Source organism: Hyla sarda, chromosome 10, assembly GCF_029499605.1.
Source record: "Hyla sarda isolate aHylSar1 chromosome 10, aHylSar1.hap1, whole genome shotgun sequence".
In the NCBI taxonomy this organism is placed as follows: domain Eukaryota; kingdom Metazoa; phylum Chordata; class Amphibia; order Anura; family Hylidae; genus Hyla; species Hyla sarda.
Window position 1 is genome coordinate 53719894 of NC_079198.1, and position 18179 is coordinate 53738072.

At 39.4% G+C, this 18179-nt stretch overlaps 1 protein-coding gene across 1 annotated transcript in view; it reads left to right on the forward strand.

Moving 5' to 3' along the window:
* Nucleotides 1-12283, forward strand: part of IL11 (interleukin 11) — a 50790-nt gene extending 38507 nt beyond the window's left edge. The window contains exons 4-5 of the mRNA XM_056541705.1: nt 10944-11102; nt 12076-12283. Coding sequence (XP_056397680.1) covers nt 10944-11102; nt 12076-12243 — 327 coding nt within the window. The 3' untranslated portion in view covers nt 12244-12283. The remainder of the gene's footprint in view (nt 1-10943; nt 11103-12075) is intronic.
* The last annotated feature ends 5896 nt before the right edge of the window (nt 12284-18179 follow it).

An 18179-nucleotide genomic window follows, 5' to 3' on the forward strand; every position in this document is an offset into this window, starting at 1 on the left:
ACAAAACTAAAGCAAACAAAAAGGCCTTAAGAACTTGCTTACTAAGGCAATCAATGATAAATGTCCCCCATAGTGATCAGATACCACACAGGTGGCCTGAAAAGTATTTCCACACTTCAGACTGGACACATTAAAAAATACTTATTAAGATTAGTCAGAGGCTGAATAAACCGTTGCATCCAGTGACTCAAACACAAGTGTTATACCCTTTAATTTTTCCCCCTATCATTTTGCAATCAATACCCTATATGGGTAGGGTCACCAGTAATGGGTCCCCTGCATATTTTATGCTGCAGATCCACCTGTGACCCGACCCTGTATTGTGCTTCCAGCTATTTTTCTCCTTGTGTCCTGCTTGCAGCAGCAATGTGCCGCTACGAGCAGCGACACAGGGATGTGCAAGTCACTGCACGCATGCGCAGTGTACTCAGACATCTGCTATGTCACTGCAAGTGTGCGTGGTGACTCGAAGGTCTCAGTGTGGCTGCTCGTTGTTGGGGGGGGAGGGAGGGGTGTGTTGGGCGGTACATCTGGAGGCCCACTTTAGGGTCAGGTCACCGACAGATTTGCAGCGTGGATGGGTTACGTTTGACCCTACCCTAATGAGAATTTAAAAACTGAATTATAGATATTTTTGTACATTTATTAAAAATGAAAAATGAAAATTTCGCTCATGGGTATCTCATTTATCTTGTTCATATGTGTGATGTTTCTACACCTTGATTGGAGTCACCTGTGGTAAATTCAGGTGACTGGGCATGATAGAAAGACACAGTCCTGCCTATATAAAGTCTGATAGCTGACAATGCATATCAGAGCAAAAACCAAGACATGAAGGGAAAAATAACTGCCTGTAAAGCTCAGAGGCAGGATTGTGTAAATAAACAGATCCAGAGAAGGGTACAAAACTTTTCTGCTGCACTGATTCCCAAGAGCACAGTGGCCACCATAATTCTGAAATGGAAGAAGTTTGGACCAACCAAGACTCTTCCTAGAACTGGCAGACCCTCCAAACTGGGTAATTGGGGAGAAGGGCTTTTAGCAAGGGATATGACCAAGAACCCAATGGTCACTCTGGCTTACCACCAAAGATCCTGTGTGCAGAGTGGCCAGAAAGAAGCCAGAAAAAACTGATAGAAACAAGATTGTCAGGTCTGATGAAAATAAGATTTAGTTTTTTAGCTCAATTCTAAGTGTCATGTCTGTAAGAAACCAGGCACTGCTCATCACCAGTCCAATGTCATCCATGTGGTGGCGAAGCATTATGCTGTGGAGGTGTTTTCCAGATATTCTTAATTAAAAAAAAACTGATACAGATTGGTTTGGACCTCTGATTGGGCCGAAGGTTCACTTTCCAACAAGACAATGGGGGAAATGTATCAAAACCTGTGTAAAAGGAAAAGCTACCCTGTTGCCCATCAGATTGCTTCTTTAATTTTTCAGAGATCATTTTCAAAATGTAAGAAGCTGATTGGTTGCTATGGGCAACTTTTCCTCTGCATAGGTTTTGATAAATCTCCCTCAATGACCCTTAGCACACAACCAAAACAAAATATGAATGGCTTAAGGACAACTCTGTGAATGTTCTTAAGTGGCCTATCCAAAGCTCTGACTGCTATAGTGTTAAGACTACAACTCACTCCTTATCATCATGTCCTGACTGCTGAGCAGCATACCCTGGAAAGTGCAGAAGATGCAGTTACATCCAGGCAGTAATAACGGCATTAATGTTGCAAGGTTGACTTTTAGAAATCTGGGAAAGCTGGGTATCTACAATATTATGTAGGGATTGACCAATATTGTTTTTTGAGGGCCGATAGCCGATAACTTATACCGATATTCCGGTATAAGTTATCGGCTATTTATCCCCCCTCGACAACGCTGCAGGTCATTGATTTAAAGCGGGCGCTTTAAATCAATGCACTGCAGTGGCTTTTGCGGTGCCATAGGCCGCCGCCGCCACCACCCGCTTCTCTCCCCTACCTGTCAGGGTTGTCCGGGCCATCCATCCTTCCTTCCTGTAGTGTCCGGCGGCATTCCGGATGGAGGGTGCACCGGTCCGGGCTGTCCTTCTTCTCCGGGGGTCATCTTCTCCACTCCGGGCAGGCTCCGGCCTAGTACGCTGCATAGACGCCGCTACGCAGTGACGCCTGTGCGCAGCAACGCACCTGACGTCACGGCATAGCGGCGTCTATGCAGCATACTAGGCCGGAGCCTGCCCGGAGTGGAGAAGATGACCCCCGGAGAAGGACAGCCCGTACCAGTACACCCTCCACCCTGAATGGCGCCGGACACTACAGGAAGGAAGGATGGATGGCCCAGACCACCCCCATTGCAGGTAAGTTTATTTTTATTTTTTTTATTGACTCGGAGGGTGGGGGAGGGGCCCTACCGGTATAGCGGTATGGGCAAAAATCCATACCGGTATACCGCCCAGCACTACGGTGGGGGGTGCGGTGGGTCAGGGGGGGTGGCGGTCGCGGTGCGGTGAGGGCGGTGCGGGGGGCGGGGCATTATCAGCTTATCGGCAAGGTAATTGCCGATACTGATAATTCCCAAAATCGTGATTATCGGCCGATAATATCGGCCATACCGATAATCGGTCGATCCCTAATATTATGCATATTAGTAGTCACCCAACTTTTGGTGCTCTAAAAGCTTTTGGACTTGGAAGTAAAGGTGCAATAATGTAAGAAATCAACATTTAAAAGCCACAATGTCAGAGTTCACTGCTAGAGGCTGAATCATCCTCCCATCTCTGAACAGGTCAGTTGCGACAGGAACAGGGAAAGAACCTTCTGATCTTTCACTGAGCTGTTCAAACAGCTCCCTCCATGGTGCCGGGGACAGGGCAGTTCAGTGAATGAGGGAGCTTAGGGAGAGAAGCAATGCTTTTTCCTGTATATCCTCTATGCATCTCAATTATGGGCAACAGCCCTGCACAGAGGTAATAGCAGCAACACTGATGTCATATACATGGACTTCCCTGCAACATTAAACTCTAATGTCTCTACTACTACTGCTTGATACTTTAACCTTTACACAGAGCCATAGTCTCAGATAATAGCAGTTAAACAGCACAGGCGCTATTTAGGCAGTTTTTCCTTAGCAGTGGCTTTGTTTAGGCTTTGAAAGGTGGAGAAGCATTGTGTCATATATATGGGGGGGGGGTCCCCCTTCCCCTCCAGATAGACACTGGTTTTAATAGAAAGTCTGACAGGGGAGAAGATGCAGAAAGAAAAACACCTTGTAGTTGTTTGCAGCTAGTGTCGCCGGCTGAAAGGTGCCGCCCTAGGCACTGGACTTAACTTATTTCTTAAGAAAGACCTAATTTCCTTGCCCTAAATTGTACAAAAGTAGAATAGCAATGACACAATTATCAGTAATATGAGCTCATAGTGTATAAACATAGTGCTGGGAAAATCTACTATTTAGAAAGAGATCCTGTTTGAATACAAATAGGAGTAACAGTGTTATTAATCATGAACTGTAAATACCAGTTCTATTTTTACCAACATTATGAATGTGAAATGATATCATGTTCCAATCACAGATTAAGTTGTGGCATTAAAAAATAACAATGAATTGTCATTAGGGGCAATGTGTTCCTTATAAATAGATGATGTCAGATGTACATGTGATATAATACTAGCTTTATGTTACACGGAATGCAATATTCAAAAGAGCTTGATGTCACAGACAGCTGGAATCTTTTGGAAACAACTAGCAAACATGAGGCTTCCTGCGCAATTCCTGACCCCAGGAAATCAATGCTTAGCAAAACTCCCACAATCATAAGCAATGTTCATCCAAGCAGGCAGCGAAGTAGAAATCATTTCCTGTCTTAGTTCACTGTCGTAACTGGATGTATTAGGAAAATGCACATCTAAAGTCACAACAGGAAAATAGTCAAAACAACACAGCCCTAACTAAAAAGGAGAGTGCGGTCAAAAAAAAATGTGAACTTTGTCTACACACGCACAGCTGTAAAATTTTCCCCAGACAGTGAACTGTGCTGACACCCAATGGCCAGAAGAAAGAATGTAAAAGCAAATGTGATTCTTTTGTCGAGAACAGTCAAAGCTTATTTAAAAGCAATTATTACATATAAAAGTATTCTAGTAAAAACAATAAAGTGTTTCATTATGTACAAATAGTCTGGATGCTTGGTGGTCAGCATAGCTTTCTTGTCTCACTAGGACTATGGTTTTTAAACCACCAACAGAAATATCCGAGTTTATATGCTCTCCATATGAATGTTCACTGCAACATAAATGCCAATCTATAAAACTGGCCTTAGTATGTGTGTTTAAGTTAAAACATCTAAGTTCCATCAGAGATAGGGATAGATGCAGATGAATAGTTTCTTTGCAAAGCACAGAAAAATACTGTGTGTTGATGCTCAAGATGTATGAGCAAGGACATCCAGTCCAACATCATCAAAGTAGTATATATGGAATATGTCTACAAAGAGCAATGGAAGTATTATGTCCATAGAGCTGCCTGTATCAAAGAGACATGTGTAAACAAATAATTCCACCAACTCTTATTCCACTTGTGGCTACATTCCATGAGACCAGTATGCTAAAATCCAAATTTTAACACAGTTTATATTCAATGTGCTCTGTTATTTTAGTAACATTTACCACATTACTGAGAACCCCTTTAAGTGAATCTAAAATGTTTCTGTTGATAATATCACTGAGGCTGGAATTCTGATGAGTTTAACTGCTTTGTTCCTAGTGAACATTTGAGCCAGGGGTGATCAGAGTTGTCTGGTTGGCAAGTCCTTTTTTGTCGAGTCAAAGCTTTTTCCCCAACCACTGAGAAATTGGGCCTATGGCCAGGTCCAAACTGTGCCACTGTGGCTACATCCATTGTTTTGTGCCAAAAGTTCATACAGAGAACTTAGGCATACTTATGACTCGTTGTAATGGATATGGTTCTGACATCAAAAAAGTGTGTAACGCAACAGTAATGTTTAAAACACATTTCAAACATGATTTGGTAAAGGAAGGAGATGTGTATCTGTCAGTTACAGATACCCCCCCCCCCCCCCAAAATGCTTTTTTAACCAAAGATGCCCCCTTAACAGTGTTTTGCAGCTACAGATATTGCCACAATAGTGAACATATTTCTTGAAGTGTACCTGTCATTTAAAGAAACTTTTGACATGTGACTGCAACGCGTCTTGATCAGTTGGAGTCTCAATGCGTAGATCCCACTGATCATTAGGAAAGGCAGAGAGAATCAAGTGATAGAACATTTTAATCCACAGCGTACACTAATCTCTGACACCTTGACCAATCTGTGACAAAATAACTTCTAAATGACAGGGACATTTTATTGGGGTTGTTTGGGCAGGGAATGTCTCTTAATATTTGGTAGAGGCTGCATTGAAAATAACAGAGCAATATATTTACATTTATATTTACTAAGTAGTTGGTCTCTGCCGCAGTCCTCATTTTGTGGATAAAGGAAATGCGTGCTCAGTGGCTGATGAGAATAGACACTACAGAGATCAGATTCCCATGAAACGTTACGTCACTGGAACTAACAAAGAGGAAGATCACAGTGAAGACCGGCCGCTCGGGAAACCAAGCGTGCTGCTTTGTTATTTTAAATACAGCCCAGTCTTCATATAAGAAAAAAACTGCCCAGAAAACCCCTTTAACATTAAGAGAAGTTAAATAAGAAAAGGGATGAAAAAGCAATGCCCTATGAGTGACAACAAATTAAGAGCTATAAAAGAGTGCAAACTGTCATAACTATATGTAGCATTCCGTTTAGTAATAACTTTAAGCAAATATCAGACCCTATTACATCACATGGAGTATTTTCATCAAAGAATTTCCTGGCGGAATCGGTGGTGTCCAGAATTAGAGTTTATTTTGCGTAGAATTGTACCACAGAAATAAGTGTTGGAAATCAAAGTCCCATTGACTAATTCATTCAAATTCATTCTTTCAGAGAAGTTCTGCTATTGAATTTCTGTAGTGTCCAATGAGCAGTGGAATCCAATTGAGAATAATGGGATTCTAGTGACAGCAAATTCCACTTGGAAATTAATTACCAAGTAAAATATCCATAGTGTGCATGGGCCCTTACTCTCCTAAATGCTAGAAAAACATTTCCATATTTGGGAAAATTTCCCCTCTCCTTTGAGCTATACTACAGTCCTCTTCAAGCTAAACAAGAGAAGGGATCTCCTATAAGTGATGTCAAACAACAGTGCTACTGAGTTCTGTTAAAGATGTAAAACCCTACAATACATTAGCATTCCAATATACCAAAGTGTCAGACAATTAGGTGCCATATCACAGGAATTCAGGGCAAGCCATAAAAACTTCAATGAAAAGAAAGGATGAGCAATCCACAGTTAGCGAGTTGGACAATTAAAACTTTCTGCAGACCGCTGTTAGAAGCACACAGAATGGCTCGCAGAACCTAGACAGTAAACCGTTCAGAAAACAATTCAAACTTTGTCTTTTTTTAATCCATTTAAATGTATTTCCTTCCTGGAACAGAAGTCTAATTTTCAGCAAGATTTCATAGTTAGGTTGCTCGCCCTGTCCTAGAGTTAAAATAATTAAATCGAGTAGCAGCGAGCCTAACAAATGATGTCTCAAAACAGATTTCAAATGCCTGCACTGCTAGTAGTTTATTCTGTGCCATTTTTTCCCACATTAGTTCAAGCAATGGAGAAATGAAAAATCTTTTTTTCAAGTAGGGCCCTGTGCCTTAAGATTTTCCATGTGATTGAGTCAGTCTCTCCTTCATCCTTGAAACAAGGTAACCCTTCATTTGCCAGCAGTTTTGTCATTTTCAGCAAATGACTGTATTACTGTGTCAGCTTAATTTCCAAGTGCACTGAATACACAGACATTATTGCCTTTAGAACTCTATTTCAGTCATTTTTAAGGAATCTAAAATAGTTTCACACGTTAGCTTGTTGAGAACTGTACCCTTTTATTGCAATTATTAACCCTTTTTAAACCTCTATGATCCTTGAGTAAATTACTACAAATATAAGGTATACAGTCATCTATGTAATTTAGTAACATACCGAAATATATAATTTTTTTTATAGTATTTTGGCAAGATATGTGAGATAATAGTACAATCTAAAATGTGTTCCATGGTTGCTTTCCACATAATATAAAGAACATTTCTAAGATGGGGGTATACTAAGACTTAAGTAGACCCTAACCAGATTTATCAAGACTTTTAGCTGAGGTCAAAATCCAGAAGTAGACTCTTGAGTACCGGAATGACAAAGTTAAAGGATTAAACATGTAGAAAGGTAAAAACTAATCCAGGATCAAAGATATGATGAAACCAGAATATAAACTGCAATTGAAGCCAAAAAAAGGGTGACATGGAGGGTCATCCAGGAGCACTGGTCCCTGTGGCAACCCAACCTAAAACCATTAAGGTTTCTAAATGCTGAGAAAGAATAATAATTGGCATGCACTGCAACCCTTGGCCACCCACTAGCAGACACACAGTTCTGGAACAAGGAGTGGTAAGTAACAGCCCTATAAATTTTCTTCAAGAGGATAAGGCACCTCGAGCATAAGATGACACAGCTTAGCCTCTGTTCACAACAACTTTTCTAACATCTGCAAGATATCAGGAAATATATTGTCATATACCTCTGGACTTCTATGTGTCAGGTGGGAGCCAAAGAGTATCCTAAATGTTTAAGTGAAAATAAGGTTATGTCTGACCCCCCTTGTAGATAAGAGTAGAATGCTATTATCTGAGACCAAATACAGGGATGAGTTTTAGAAATTTGATATGTCATGTCAACGGGGATGTAAACGTTTTCCATGATAATGGCAAGTATGTAAGCGGAATGTAAATATATAAGCCAGGTAGTTGAGTGATTAAAGAGTAGATGCATATAGAGGGGACAGAAAATGCAATGTAAACAGAACTAGATGGTTTTAATAACAACGAAAAAAGTAAAGTCTATAGTACAAAACACATGATACTAAGAAAACAGTAAAACCCTCCTTATTGGCACAGTTTTCAACAATCCTCCAATACTGCACTCAGAAAAGAGATATACATCACTTCACTCTATACATCACAGACCTGTTGCAAAAAGGTACAATGCCTTCAATCAAATGTATAAAGTCCAAAGTCAGAAATCCATTACAATTTTTTTTCACATTAGTATCTGCAATGGAGAAACCTTTTTTCTTTAAATAGTGCCCTATGCCTTAAGATTTTCCATGTGATTCAGTTAGTCTCTCCTTTGCCCTCACAACAAGGCAACCTTTCATGAGCAGTTTCTGAAACACCACCTGTACCCGATGCCACACCAGAGACACAGTAGGAGGTTAAATAGGCAAACACATGGCTCAAGAACTGGTGAAGGAAGGAGGGGTGTGGGTTCATAAGAGAGCTGGCCTGACTTTGTTGGACACAGGATCTACAGTACTCTGCACCCAAATGAGGAAGGTAATCAATAAAGGGGAGGGTAAACTACAAAGAAATTCAGGGAAGCCAGAGGCATAGTATGGAGTATTGTGTAAATTTGGGCACCTGTATATAAAAGGACATGGTTGAACTAGAGAGGGTACAGATGAGGGCACCCAAAGTAATTAAAGAATGGGTGGATGAGGGTACCAAGTTATCAAGCTGTGGGTTAATGAGTTTGGAAAAAAGGTGGCTTAGGAGAGATCTGACTACAATGTACAAATATAATAGTATGCAGTACATTGATCTTTTTATACCTAGGCCTATAGCCATGAGAAGAGAGAATCCACATTCTTTACTGTAAGAGCAGTAAGACCTTGGAACTCTCTTCCACGGTGTTGATTTTTTTTTTACTGAATAATTTAATTCTATTTGGCACACTTATAATACGCTGCTCAAAAAAATAAAGGGAACACTTAAACAACACAATGTAACTCCAAGTCAATCACACTTATGTGAAATCACACTGTCCACTAAGGAAGCAACACTTCTTGACAATCAATTTCACATGCTGTTGTGCAAATGGAACAGACAACATGTGGAAATTATAGGCAATTAGCAAGATACCCCCAATAAAGGAGTGGTTCTGCAGGTGGTGACCACAGGCCACTTCTTAGTGTACTATGCTTCCTGGCTGATGTTTTGGTCACTTTTGAATGCTGGCGGTATTTTCACTCTAGTGGTAGTGTGAGACTGAGTCTACAACTCACACAAGTGGCTCAGGTAGTGCAGCTCATCTAGGATGGTACATCAATGCGAGCTGTGGCAAGAGGGTTTGCTGGGTCTGTCAGCGTAGTGTCCAGAGCATGGAGGCGCTAGAGACAGGCCAGTACATCAGAAGTGGAGGAGGCCGTAGGAGGGCAACAACTCAGCATCAGGACCGCTACCTCTGCCTTTGTGCAGGAGGAGCACTGCCAGAGCTTTGCAAAATGACCTCCAGCAGGCCACAAATGTGCATATGTCTAGGCAAACGGTCAAAAACAGACACCATGAGGGTGGTATGAGGGCAACACATCCACAGGTGGGGGTTGTGATTACAGCCCAACAATGTGCAGCACGTTTGGCATTTGCTAGAGAACACCAAGATCGTCAAATTTGCCACTGCACCCTGTGCTCTTAACAGTTGAAAGCAGGTTCACACTGAGCACATGTGACAGACGTGATGGAGTCTGGAGACGCCGTGGAGAACTTTCTGCTTTCTGCAACATCCTCCAGCATGACCGTTTTGGTGGTGGGTCAGTTATGGTGTGGCATTTCTTTGGAGGGCCGCACAGCCCTCCATGTGCTTGCCAGAGGTAGCCCGACTGCCATTAGGTACCGAGATAAGATCCTCAGACCCCTTGTGAGACCATATGCTGGTGCAATTGGCCCTGGGTTCCTCCTAATGCAAGACATTGCTAGACCTCATGTGGTTGAAGTGTGACAGCAGTTCCTGCAAGAGGAAGGCATTGATGCTATGGACTGGCCCGCTCGTTCCCCAGACCTGAATCCGATTGAGCACATCTGGGACATCATGTCTCACACCATGCTTTAGTCCAGGTCTGGGAGGACATCCCACAGGAGACCATCTGCCACATCATCAGGAGCATGCCCAGGCATTCTAGGGTGGTCATACGGGCACGTGGAGGCCACACACACTACAGAGCCTCATTTTGACTTGTTTTAAAGGCATTATATATATCAACGTTGGATAAGCCTGTAGTGTGGTTTTCCACTTTGATTTTGAGTGTGACTCCATATCCTCCATGGGTTGATAAATTTGATTTCCATTGATAATGTTTGTGTGATTTTGTTGTCAGCACATTCAACTATGTAAAGATGAAAGTTTTTCATATGGTTTGTTCATTCATTCAGATCTAGGATGTGTTATCTTAGTATTCCCTTTATTTTTTGAGCAGTGTAGTAAAGTGGAAAACCTCTGTTACTCCCAAATGGGAACATCACTGTCCTGCTCTTATCAGGTTTTGTCCATATGTAAGAAATATGTAGCCTTAGGCTTGATTTTTACAGTCTACATCCCTTTATCTCATTAATTTCAATATTTAGATATTTTGGTCATGGTGACATACTGTACCCCTCCTCTACCTCTATCCTTCCTCTCTTATTTACTCTGATTTGTGGTCATTTATGATCTGAAGTTATTTTTTGTCTGTATGAATTTACAAGGTATATATTGACATTTATATTAATTAAAAATGTGTTTAGTCAACCAATAAATGTTAACATTAAACTAAAATGTGAAAGTAAAACCTGTTTATTGCTGGTAAAATAAATAACTGCTGAGCCCTGAGATCAGCTGATGAATGGGTAGAATGCAATTTGAGAAGATGTCCAAATGGAACACCCCCTTTAAAATGTTGTCATGTCTACAAATTTGTGCTATCATGACTACGGTAATGATGTATTCGATTATAACTAGATGTCTTAAATAATTTTGTTTTCTTGTCTTATTATAGATTCCAGCTGGTTTAACAAAACTCAGTTCAGAACTGTTTATATATCAAAAGCACTTTGATTGGCTTAAAAAAGCTGCTCATGTTGTCCGTCCCTTGGATCACGAATTTACCAGCATTCATAATCGTATTGACAAGCTGGTAAAAAAAATTGACTTCCTGGTAAGTAGACGTTATACCAGCCAACAAAGTACATCTAGAGAAAATATGCAAATTTCATTAGTTACTTCTACACAATAATAGAAAAAAAGTGCACATCACGTTTTTAGGTGCCTAGCTGTATTTTGATGTACAGTTACATCATTTGGATGGTGCAGGAACAGTTCCTGAGCCTGTGCTGTGATAACTATATACAGCAAAACTAGAGCTACCCCTAATCCTGGCGTTTGACCCCCTACATGTTGTTTAATAGGGTTTAGACAAAAGGAATAATCTCCCTATATCAGACCCTAGGCCCTCCGCCAACTGAGTAGTGCTGCTGGGTTGGATGATATTTGCTAATGATGTAATTGTACTGACATACAAATGTATTTTATGTTAATGTATTTTATGCTTCAAGTTGAATAGAAGTACTGTTTTTTTTCCAATTCCCCCGGAAAGAGTTATAAGTACATCACATTTTTGCCATTAAAATTGGAACTTCACCATTCATGTAAAAAAACAAGATGTAAAAGTAAAAAAATAAAAAATAAATAAGGCTTCCAGAGGATGGGGATGAAAAAAATGCCCCACGATAAAGGCCAATACTGGTCATAGCAGCAAAGCTGAAACCCGCTAATGAACAGACCTATTTAGGTCTTAAAGATTGATTACAAATTATTTATATTGTGCCAGAGTTATGGTAAAAAAAACAGAGTTATGGTCCTATCCCCCACTGCTAGTCTCTTCTACTAGCCTCTTGTCTTAGAAGCAGGACCATCTGACTCAACCAATCACCGGCCAAAATGGGATACTGCTGTGGCCAGTGTTTGGCCTAGTGGGCAGGTCTGGGCCTGCTTCCCGCTTGGTAAAATAAAATAAAAAAACAGCAATTCAGCCATTTTTAAATGTTGTGATAGGCCAGAGCCTTAAAGTACCCTAAAATATATCCATTTTTAATTGACATAATCTAATTTATATTTTAATTATTTTCCAGATGACAAAGATGAACATAGCACGTGTAAGTGATCCCCCTTTGCCACAGCTTCCTAACACAACCACCCAGTGGGGTGTAGTGCAAACCGGCCATGCTATTTTCCATCACTTTCACCTCTTCTTGGATTACACTACACGACTTGTAGTTCTGATGAGAAATAAGTTGTAGAATGGGCTCTCAGCTTATCATCTGCTCCAGAAATGGAATGGAATCTGAAACAAACAAAGATGTGCCTTTATGAGACAGAAGTGGACATTCCTTTATTCTTAAAGTTCTGGAAACATTTTCAGAAAACAAATCATTGATCCTCTCCTTTTGTACCTGGTTTATAGATCAGGTACATAATACTTTTTCTTACATGGTACACTGATGCCTTCTATCTATTTATAATATTGTTCGTTTATTTATTTATTTATTTTCTTTAATAATATTTAATTTTTTAAGTATGTCGATTTAATATATGATCAGACAGATTTTTGTAATAATGTGTTGTTTTTCTTATTATATTTAATTATGGATATTACTTATTTAAAAAAAAATGAATACCATTTTGTTTACATCTGAAACATAACATCTTTGACAAATACTGTATTCTTAGAGATCAATATTTACAGGTTAAATTATACAGTTAACTTTATTCAGTTTTATCATATTGCGACCTCATCACAAGACCCATTAGAATTATTTTCTCCCATATATCCTATAAAAAAAAAAAAAATCAGATTGCAGAAGAAGGTAGAGGGGAACCCTTCTTCCTTCTGCTCGAATTCTCCCTTTAATACAAACAATGTACAGTAATAGATATCTCACAAATATGATGTGAAAGGGGCCTAGCACGAATACTTGAAACTCAAAGTGTTGAAACATTTTGATTAGATTTTTTTATTCCATATCTAGAAAGTAGTATGTTTTAAATCCACACTTATAATAATGACTCAAATAAAGCGGACCTGTCAGCAGAAGAACTAGATTGGGTTATAGTCCTATACAGTGCCGAGATATAAGCCTTTTGTTTATAAATGAAGCTCAAGTGCCCAGGGGGCATTCCCTAGCATGGCAAGAGCTCAGGTTACTTCAGCCCATGTTCTTTTCATTTAGTTCCCGTCAGTCAAACAGGGCAGAAGAATGCAAGCAGGCCATGAGGTACTGATAAAGAGGACAAGGCCTGGACATACCTGAGCTCTTTAAGTGCTGGCACTTATTTATTCCCATTTTCCTGCTGAAATTCCAATATGGATAAATATTGTATTAACTTTGATTGGATATTGAAACACTATGAATGTGTTATAGCATTTGCAGACCCTCAATGAGCAAAGCTGCTATTAAAAGGTTCTAGGTTTTTAAAAAGGAGGGGTTACTTCCCCGCAAGTCAGAAGTAAAGATCACTTGTGAATACTGAATCATAGATGTAGCATTATAAACAGAGACTCGATTATAATTATTTTTTTTTACTAACATTTAGCTCATTTGAAGACAGTTTTAATAGCATCAAAAACATTTTTAATTCCCATGAGCCATTTTCCAGTTTTTATTGCTACAGGAGGTCACATGGTAATACAAGCTTTAGGATCTTAGGTTGGTACCTAAAACAATATTGGAGTTTTGGGTGGTCTACATGTAAAATACCATAAAGCTCATATATAAACAGGCCACATACTGCATTTTTTGTTTTCGCAAGTACGAAGATAGTGATAGCCTGTGCTAGATGTTTTGCATCTATTTTACAGTATATTGAGTAGAAAGGCTTGTCTTTACTGGTCCTTTAAATGGTGTTTAAATATGAATCTCAGGTTACTGGAAAATATGCCTGGCAGCACAATACATTTCAGTGTTCATTACATAAATTATTTTTAATATTTATGCTTGTATGATTCTCCTAACATTTAGTTCACAGCATTTCTATGATTTTCCTCTTGTTTTCGTTCACCTTCTCATTTGTGGACTGTTCTGAAAGGGTGTGACACACCAAGCATCCCAGCACTCAATCCTTCCACTTAGAGATGTGCAGAAATATTATGTCTTGTTATAACAAACTGGCTTTTCTTGACTAGACTTGATGACATAGCTACGGTGCAAACAGTAATTCACGAGGTTTTAAGGACACCTAGTGGCTGCTTGTATAACTTCACAATTATGTACTGCATACACTTGCCCATGAATTACACTGAAACCTCTCCAAAAGACGGCCTCTTTGGGAAGACCATCTTTTAACCAAACCAAATTTTGCATGACAATTTTTCAGTCCGCCATACAATATGTATAGGGCCATTTTGTTTCAGAAGACCACCTCTACAGAAGAACAGCCATTCAATGCAATTATGTGTGGTCTTCTCAAGAAGGTTTCTCTGTAATTGCTTTTGAAATGTGTGGTTCTGAAATTGTAAAATATTCTAGTGAAACATTATATGGCAAAGTGCAGACCTATGTTTACTACTCAAACCATCACCTTTGAAATAAAAAAATAAAAAAATGACTTCCCTACATTTTTTTCAAATATTCAATTCTGTGCATGCCATGTTCACTAGAGTCTAGCATAATAAGGTATAAGAAGTGGTTTGAGGGAGTTCACAAAGTATAGCTATTTAAAGGGGTACTCAGGTGGAAAACTTTTTTTAATCAACTGGTGCCAGAAAGTTAAACAGATTTGTAACTTACTTCTATTAAAAAATCTTAATCCTTCCAGTACTTATTAGCTGCTGAATACAACAAAGGAAATTCTTTTCTTTTTGGAACACAGTGCTCTCTGGTGGCATCATGAACTGAACACAGTGCTCTCTGCTGACATCTCTGTCCATTTTAGGAACTGTCCAGAGCAGCATATGTTTTCTATGGGGATTTTCTCCTACTCTGGACAGTTCTTAAAATGAAAAGAGATGTCAGCAGAAAGCACTGTGCTCATGATGTCACCAGAGAGCTCTATGTTCCAAAAAGCAAAGAATTTCCTCTGTAGTATTCAGTAGCTAATAAGTACTGGAAGGATTAATATTTTTTAATAAAAGTAATTTACAAATCTGTTTAAAGGGGTAGTCCAGTGGTGAAAAACGTATCCCCTATCCTAAGGATAGGGGATAAGTTTGAGATCGCGGGGGGTCCGACCGCTGGGGTCCCCTGCGATCTCTCTGTACGGGGCCCCAGCTCTCCGCCCAGATAGCAGGTGTCGACCCCCGCAAGAGGCGGCGGCCGACATGCCCCCTCAATACATCTCTATGGCAGAGCCGGAGATTGCCAAAGGCAGCGCTTCGGCTCTGCCATAGAGTTGTATTGAGGGGGCGTGTCGGCCGCCGCCTCGTGCGGAGGTCGACACGCCCCCTTCCCGCGGGCTGTCGGGGCTCCATACAGCAGATCACAGGGGGCCCCAGCGGTCGGACCCCCCGCGATCTGCAACTTATCCCCTATCCTTAGGATAGGGGATAAGTTGTTAACCACTGAGTCACCACTGGACTACTCCTTTAACTTTCTGGCACCAGTTGATTAAAAAAATTGATTAAAAAAATAAAAATAAATATGTTTTCAACCGGAGTACCCCTTTAAGCCTTCAAGGTGATTGCCTCGGATACAGGAGGAAAAAGGTAGTGACTCCAATATTTGTACAAACCTTTCTTTTGTACTAAAATGACCCTTTTTGCATCTAATCAATAGACTTGCAGTTAACTGACTATTTTGTTCCATACAGCATTTTTTTTTTTTTTTGAACATTACAAGCACAGTTTTCGAGGCAAAGCCAGAAGTGGATTAAAAAGAAATGTCTTAAGTATCAAGAGAGACTTTTACTTTTCCTTCCTGTTTAATCCACTTTTTGCTTTGGCTTAAAAACTACAGTGGCAAGTGTGACAACAGCCTTTAAAGGGGTTATCCATAAAAATGTTATTACTGTCCCAACCTGCCCTATAAAACAATTAAAAAAAACAACTTTACTTGCCTACCTCGCTTTCTTGTAGGCTCTGGTTTTAGAACGCCTCATCTGCTGCCAACCTCCGCTGACAGTATGCTTCCCTGGCTGGAGGTGTAAACATGATATCACAGCGCTGTTCACCCAATCACTGGCCGCAGCGGTGTCCCACCTTGTATAGTTCCGTCAGCTGCAGGAGCTACAATTTGTAGCTCTTGGGAAAGCAATGTTACTGGCCCAAGACAGAGCATCTTGAGATGAGAGCCTATGAGAGAGAAAGTTTGGTGAGAAAGTTTTTATTGTTTTATTAGGCCATGTCCCATTAGGATGCACAGAAAGCTTAATGAGACTCTCCTCTAAAACAGAGCTTCTGAAAACTGTCTCACACTCTGGCTCAATCAAATGTTATTTTGAGGGCCATACATGTAAATGGCTGGCAGGCAATTCTAAATTCTCCTAGTGATGACAGCTTATATATAGAACCTGTAATGATCTTTTGATCACTATGTAAAAAAATAATAATTGGACGATAAAACTTAAAGGGGTACTTCAGCCCTATAAATCTTATCCCCTATCCAAAGGATAGAGGACAAGATGTCTGATCGCGGGGGGTCCTGCCACTGGGGAACCCCACGACCTCCCTGCTGCACCCACTTGTCATCAGCCTCACGGAGCGAAGATTGCTCCGTGTCTGATGACTCACGATACAAGGGCGTGTGAGGGTGTGTGGCCACTGTTGGTATTTATTTTCCATGTCAACTCCTCTGGGCTCATATGCAAATGACATTGGTGAAACTGTAGTAACATCTGAACTTTGACTTGAGTTAAGCCTAAATATGTGGTTTTCTTTTGAGGGCCTTCTCGGATAGCTTTAAACTGTCTAAGGCTAAAATGCATAGTCGTTTGATTTTCTCAACAAGTGCTGTAGCATTCTAGCAATTCAGTGAAAAAATTATGTTTATTTATTGTGCCAGGTAAAATAAATAGGTACTGTATGTGGAATACTGTTATATTGATGCAAATACACTACATTTCAGTGATTTTACTATTAAAATATGGAATTTTAATGCCAACTACAGTTGTAGACTGTTGAGAATTATTTGCACACGCATTGTTTTTTGTATATTTAATGTTCTCATCCAGTCATGTTATTTACAACTTTATTGATAAACTAACTCAAGGTGTGGCAAAATGCAATTTTAAATTCTAATATAATTCTATTGAATTAGATAATTATGTTCCCCGTTATTCTTTATTTATCTATTTATGTAATATGTATTTCAAATCTTACTACCAGTCTACATTTAAAGGTCTGGTCCTGCTCCTTTCTTGACAATTGGTTTTGACATTAGTTTACTTTTCAGTTGTTTTCAATTGTTGTTTCTTTTTTTATTACTATTATTATTATATTATGTTGTCTACTATACCATGTAAAGCCAAAACAAGGATTTTAAAGGTGTTTGTGCGATTTGTGGCCACATAAAAAATTACTGTAAAGACCAAGGCTTATTAATATGAAAAGCTCAAAATCCAATCATTCATCATCTTATTTATTGTATTCTAAAGTTATTTTGTACTTTTCTGTATGTATTTGAACGGCTTATCACTGAATGTCAAACAAGTGTTTTGGTTTAACTGTGCTGTCTGAGTTTTATTGTGTTAAATTAGGAAATATTGATTTTAAGACCATTCATTTGAATTAAAAATAGGACTCGTACAGCAAAACAGAAAGATTATTTAAATTTGAACATTTTGTATTCTTTTGTAAATTATTTATTTATTATATTTTGTATTCTAGTTATTTATTAATTTGTATTTTGTAATTTTTATATCTTAATAAATAAAATTATTCTAAAATCATTGGCTAAGCATCATCTGCATTATTAATTTATTAAATAATAACATAAAAAATGTAAGATAATATCATGCATACAGATACATAAGAGATTTATTTTGGATTAAAATTTGGATACAAAATTACAGATATGGTAGCCAGCAAAACAACCTAATACACGGGTGCACACTGCTGTGGCCGATACAGAGTATACAAAAAAAGAGGATTGAAGCACACATTGGTCAAAAATTTTTTTGACCAATGTGTGCTGCTGCAATCCTCTTTTTTGTATACTCTGTATCTGCCACAGCAGTGTGCACCCGTGTATTAGGTTGTTGTGCTGGCTATTTTTCTTTTTGCTTGTATTTACTACACAGGGGG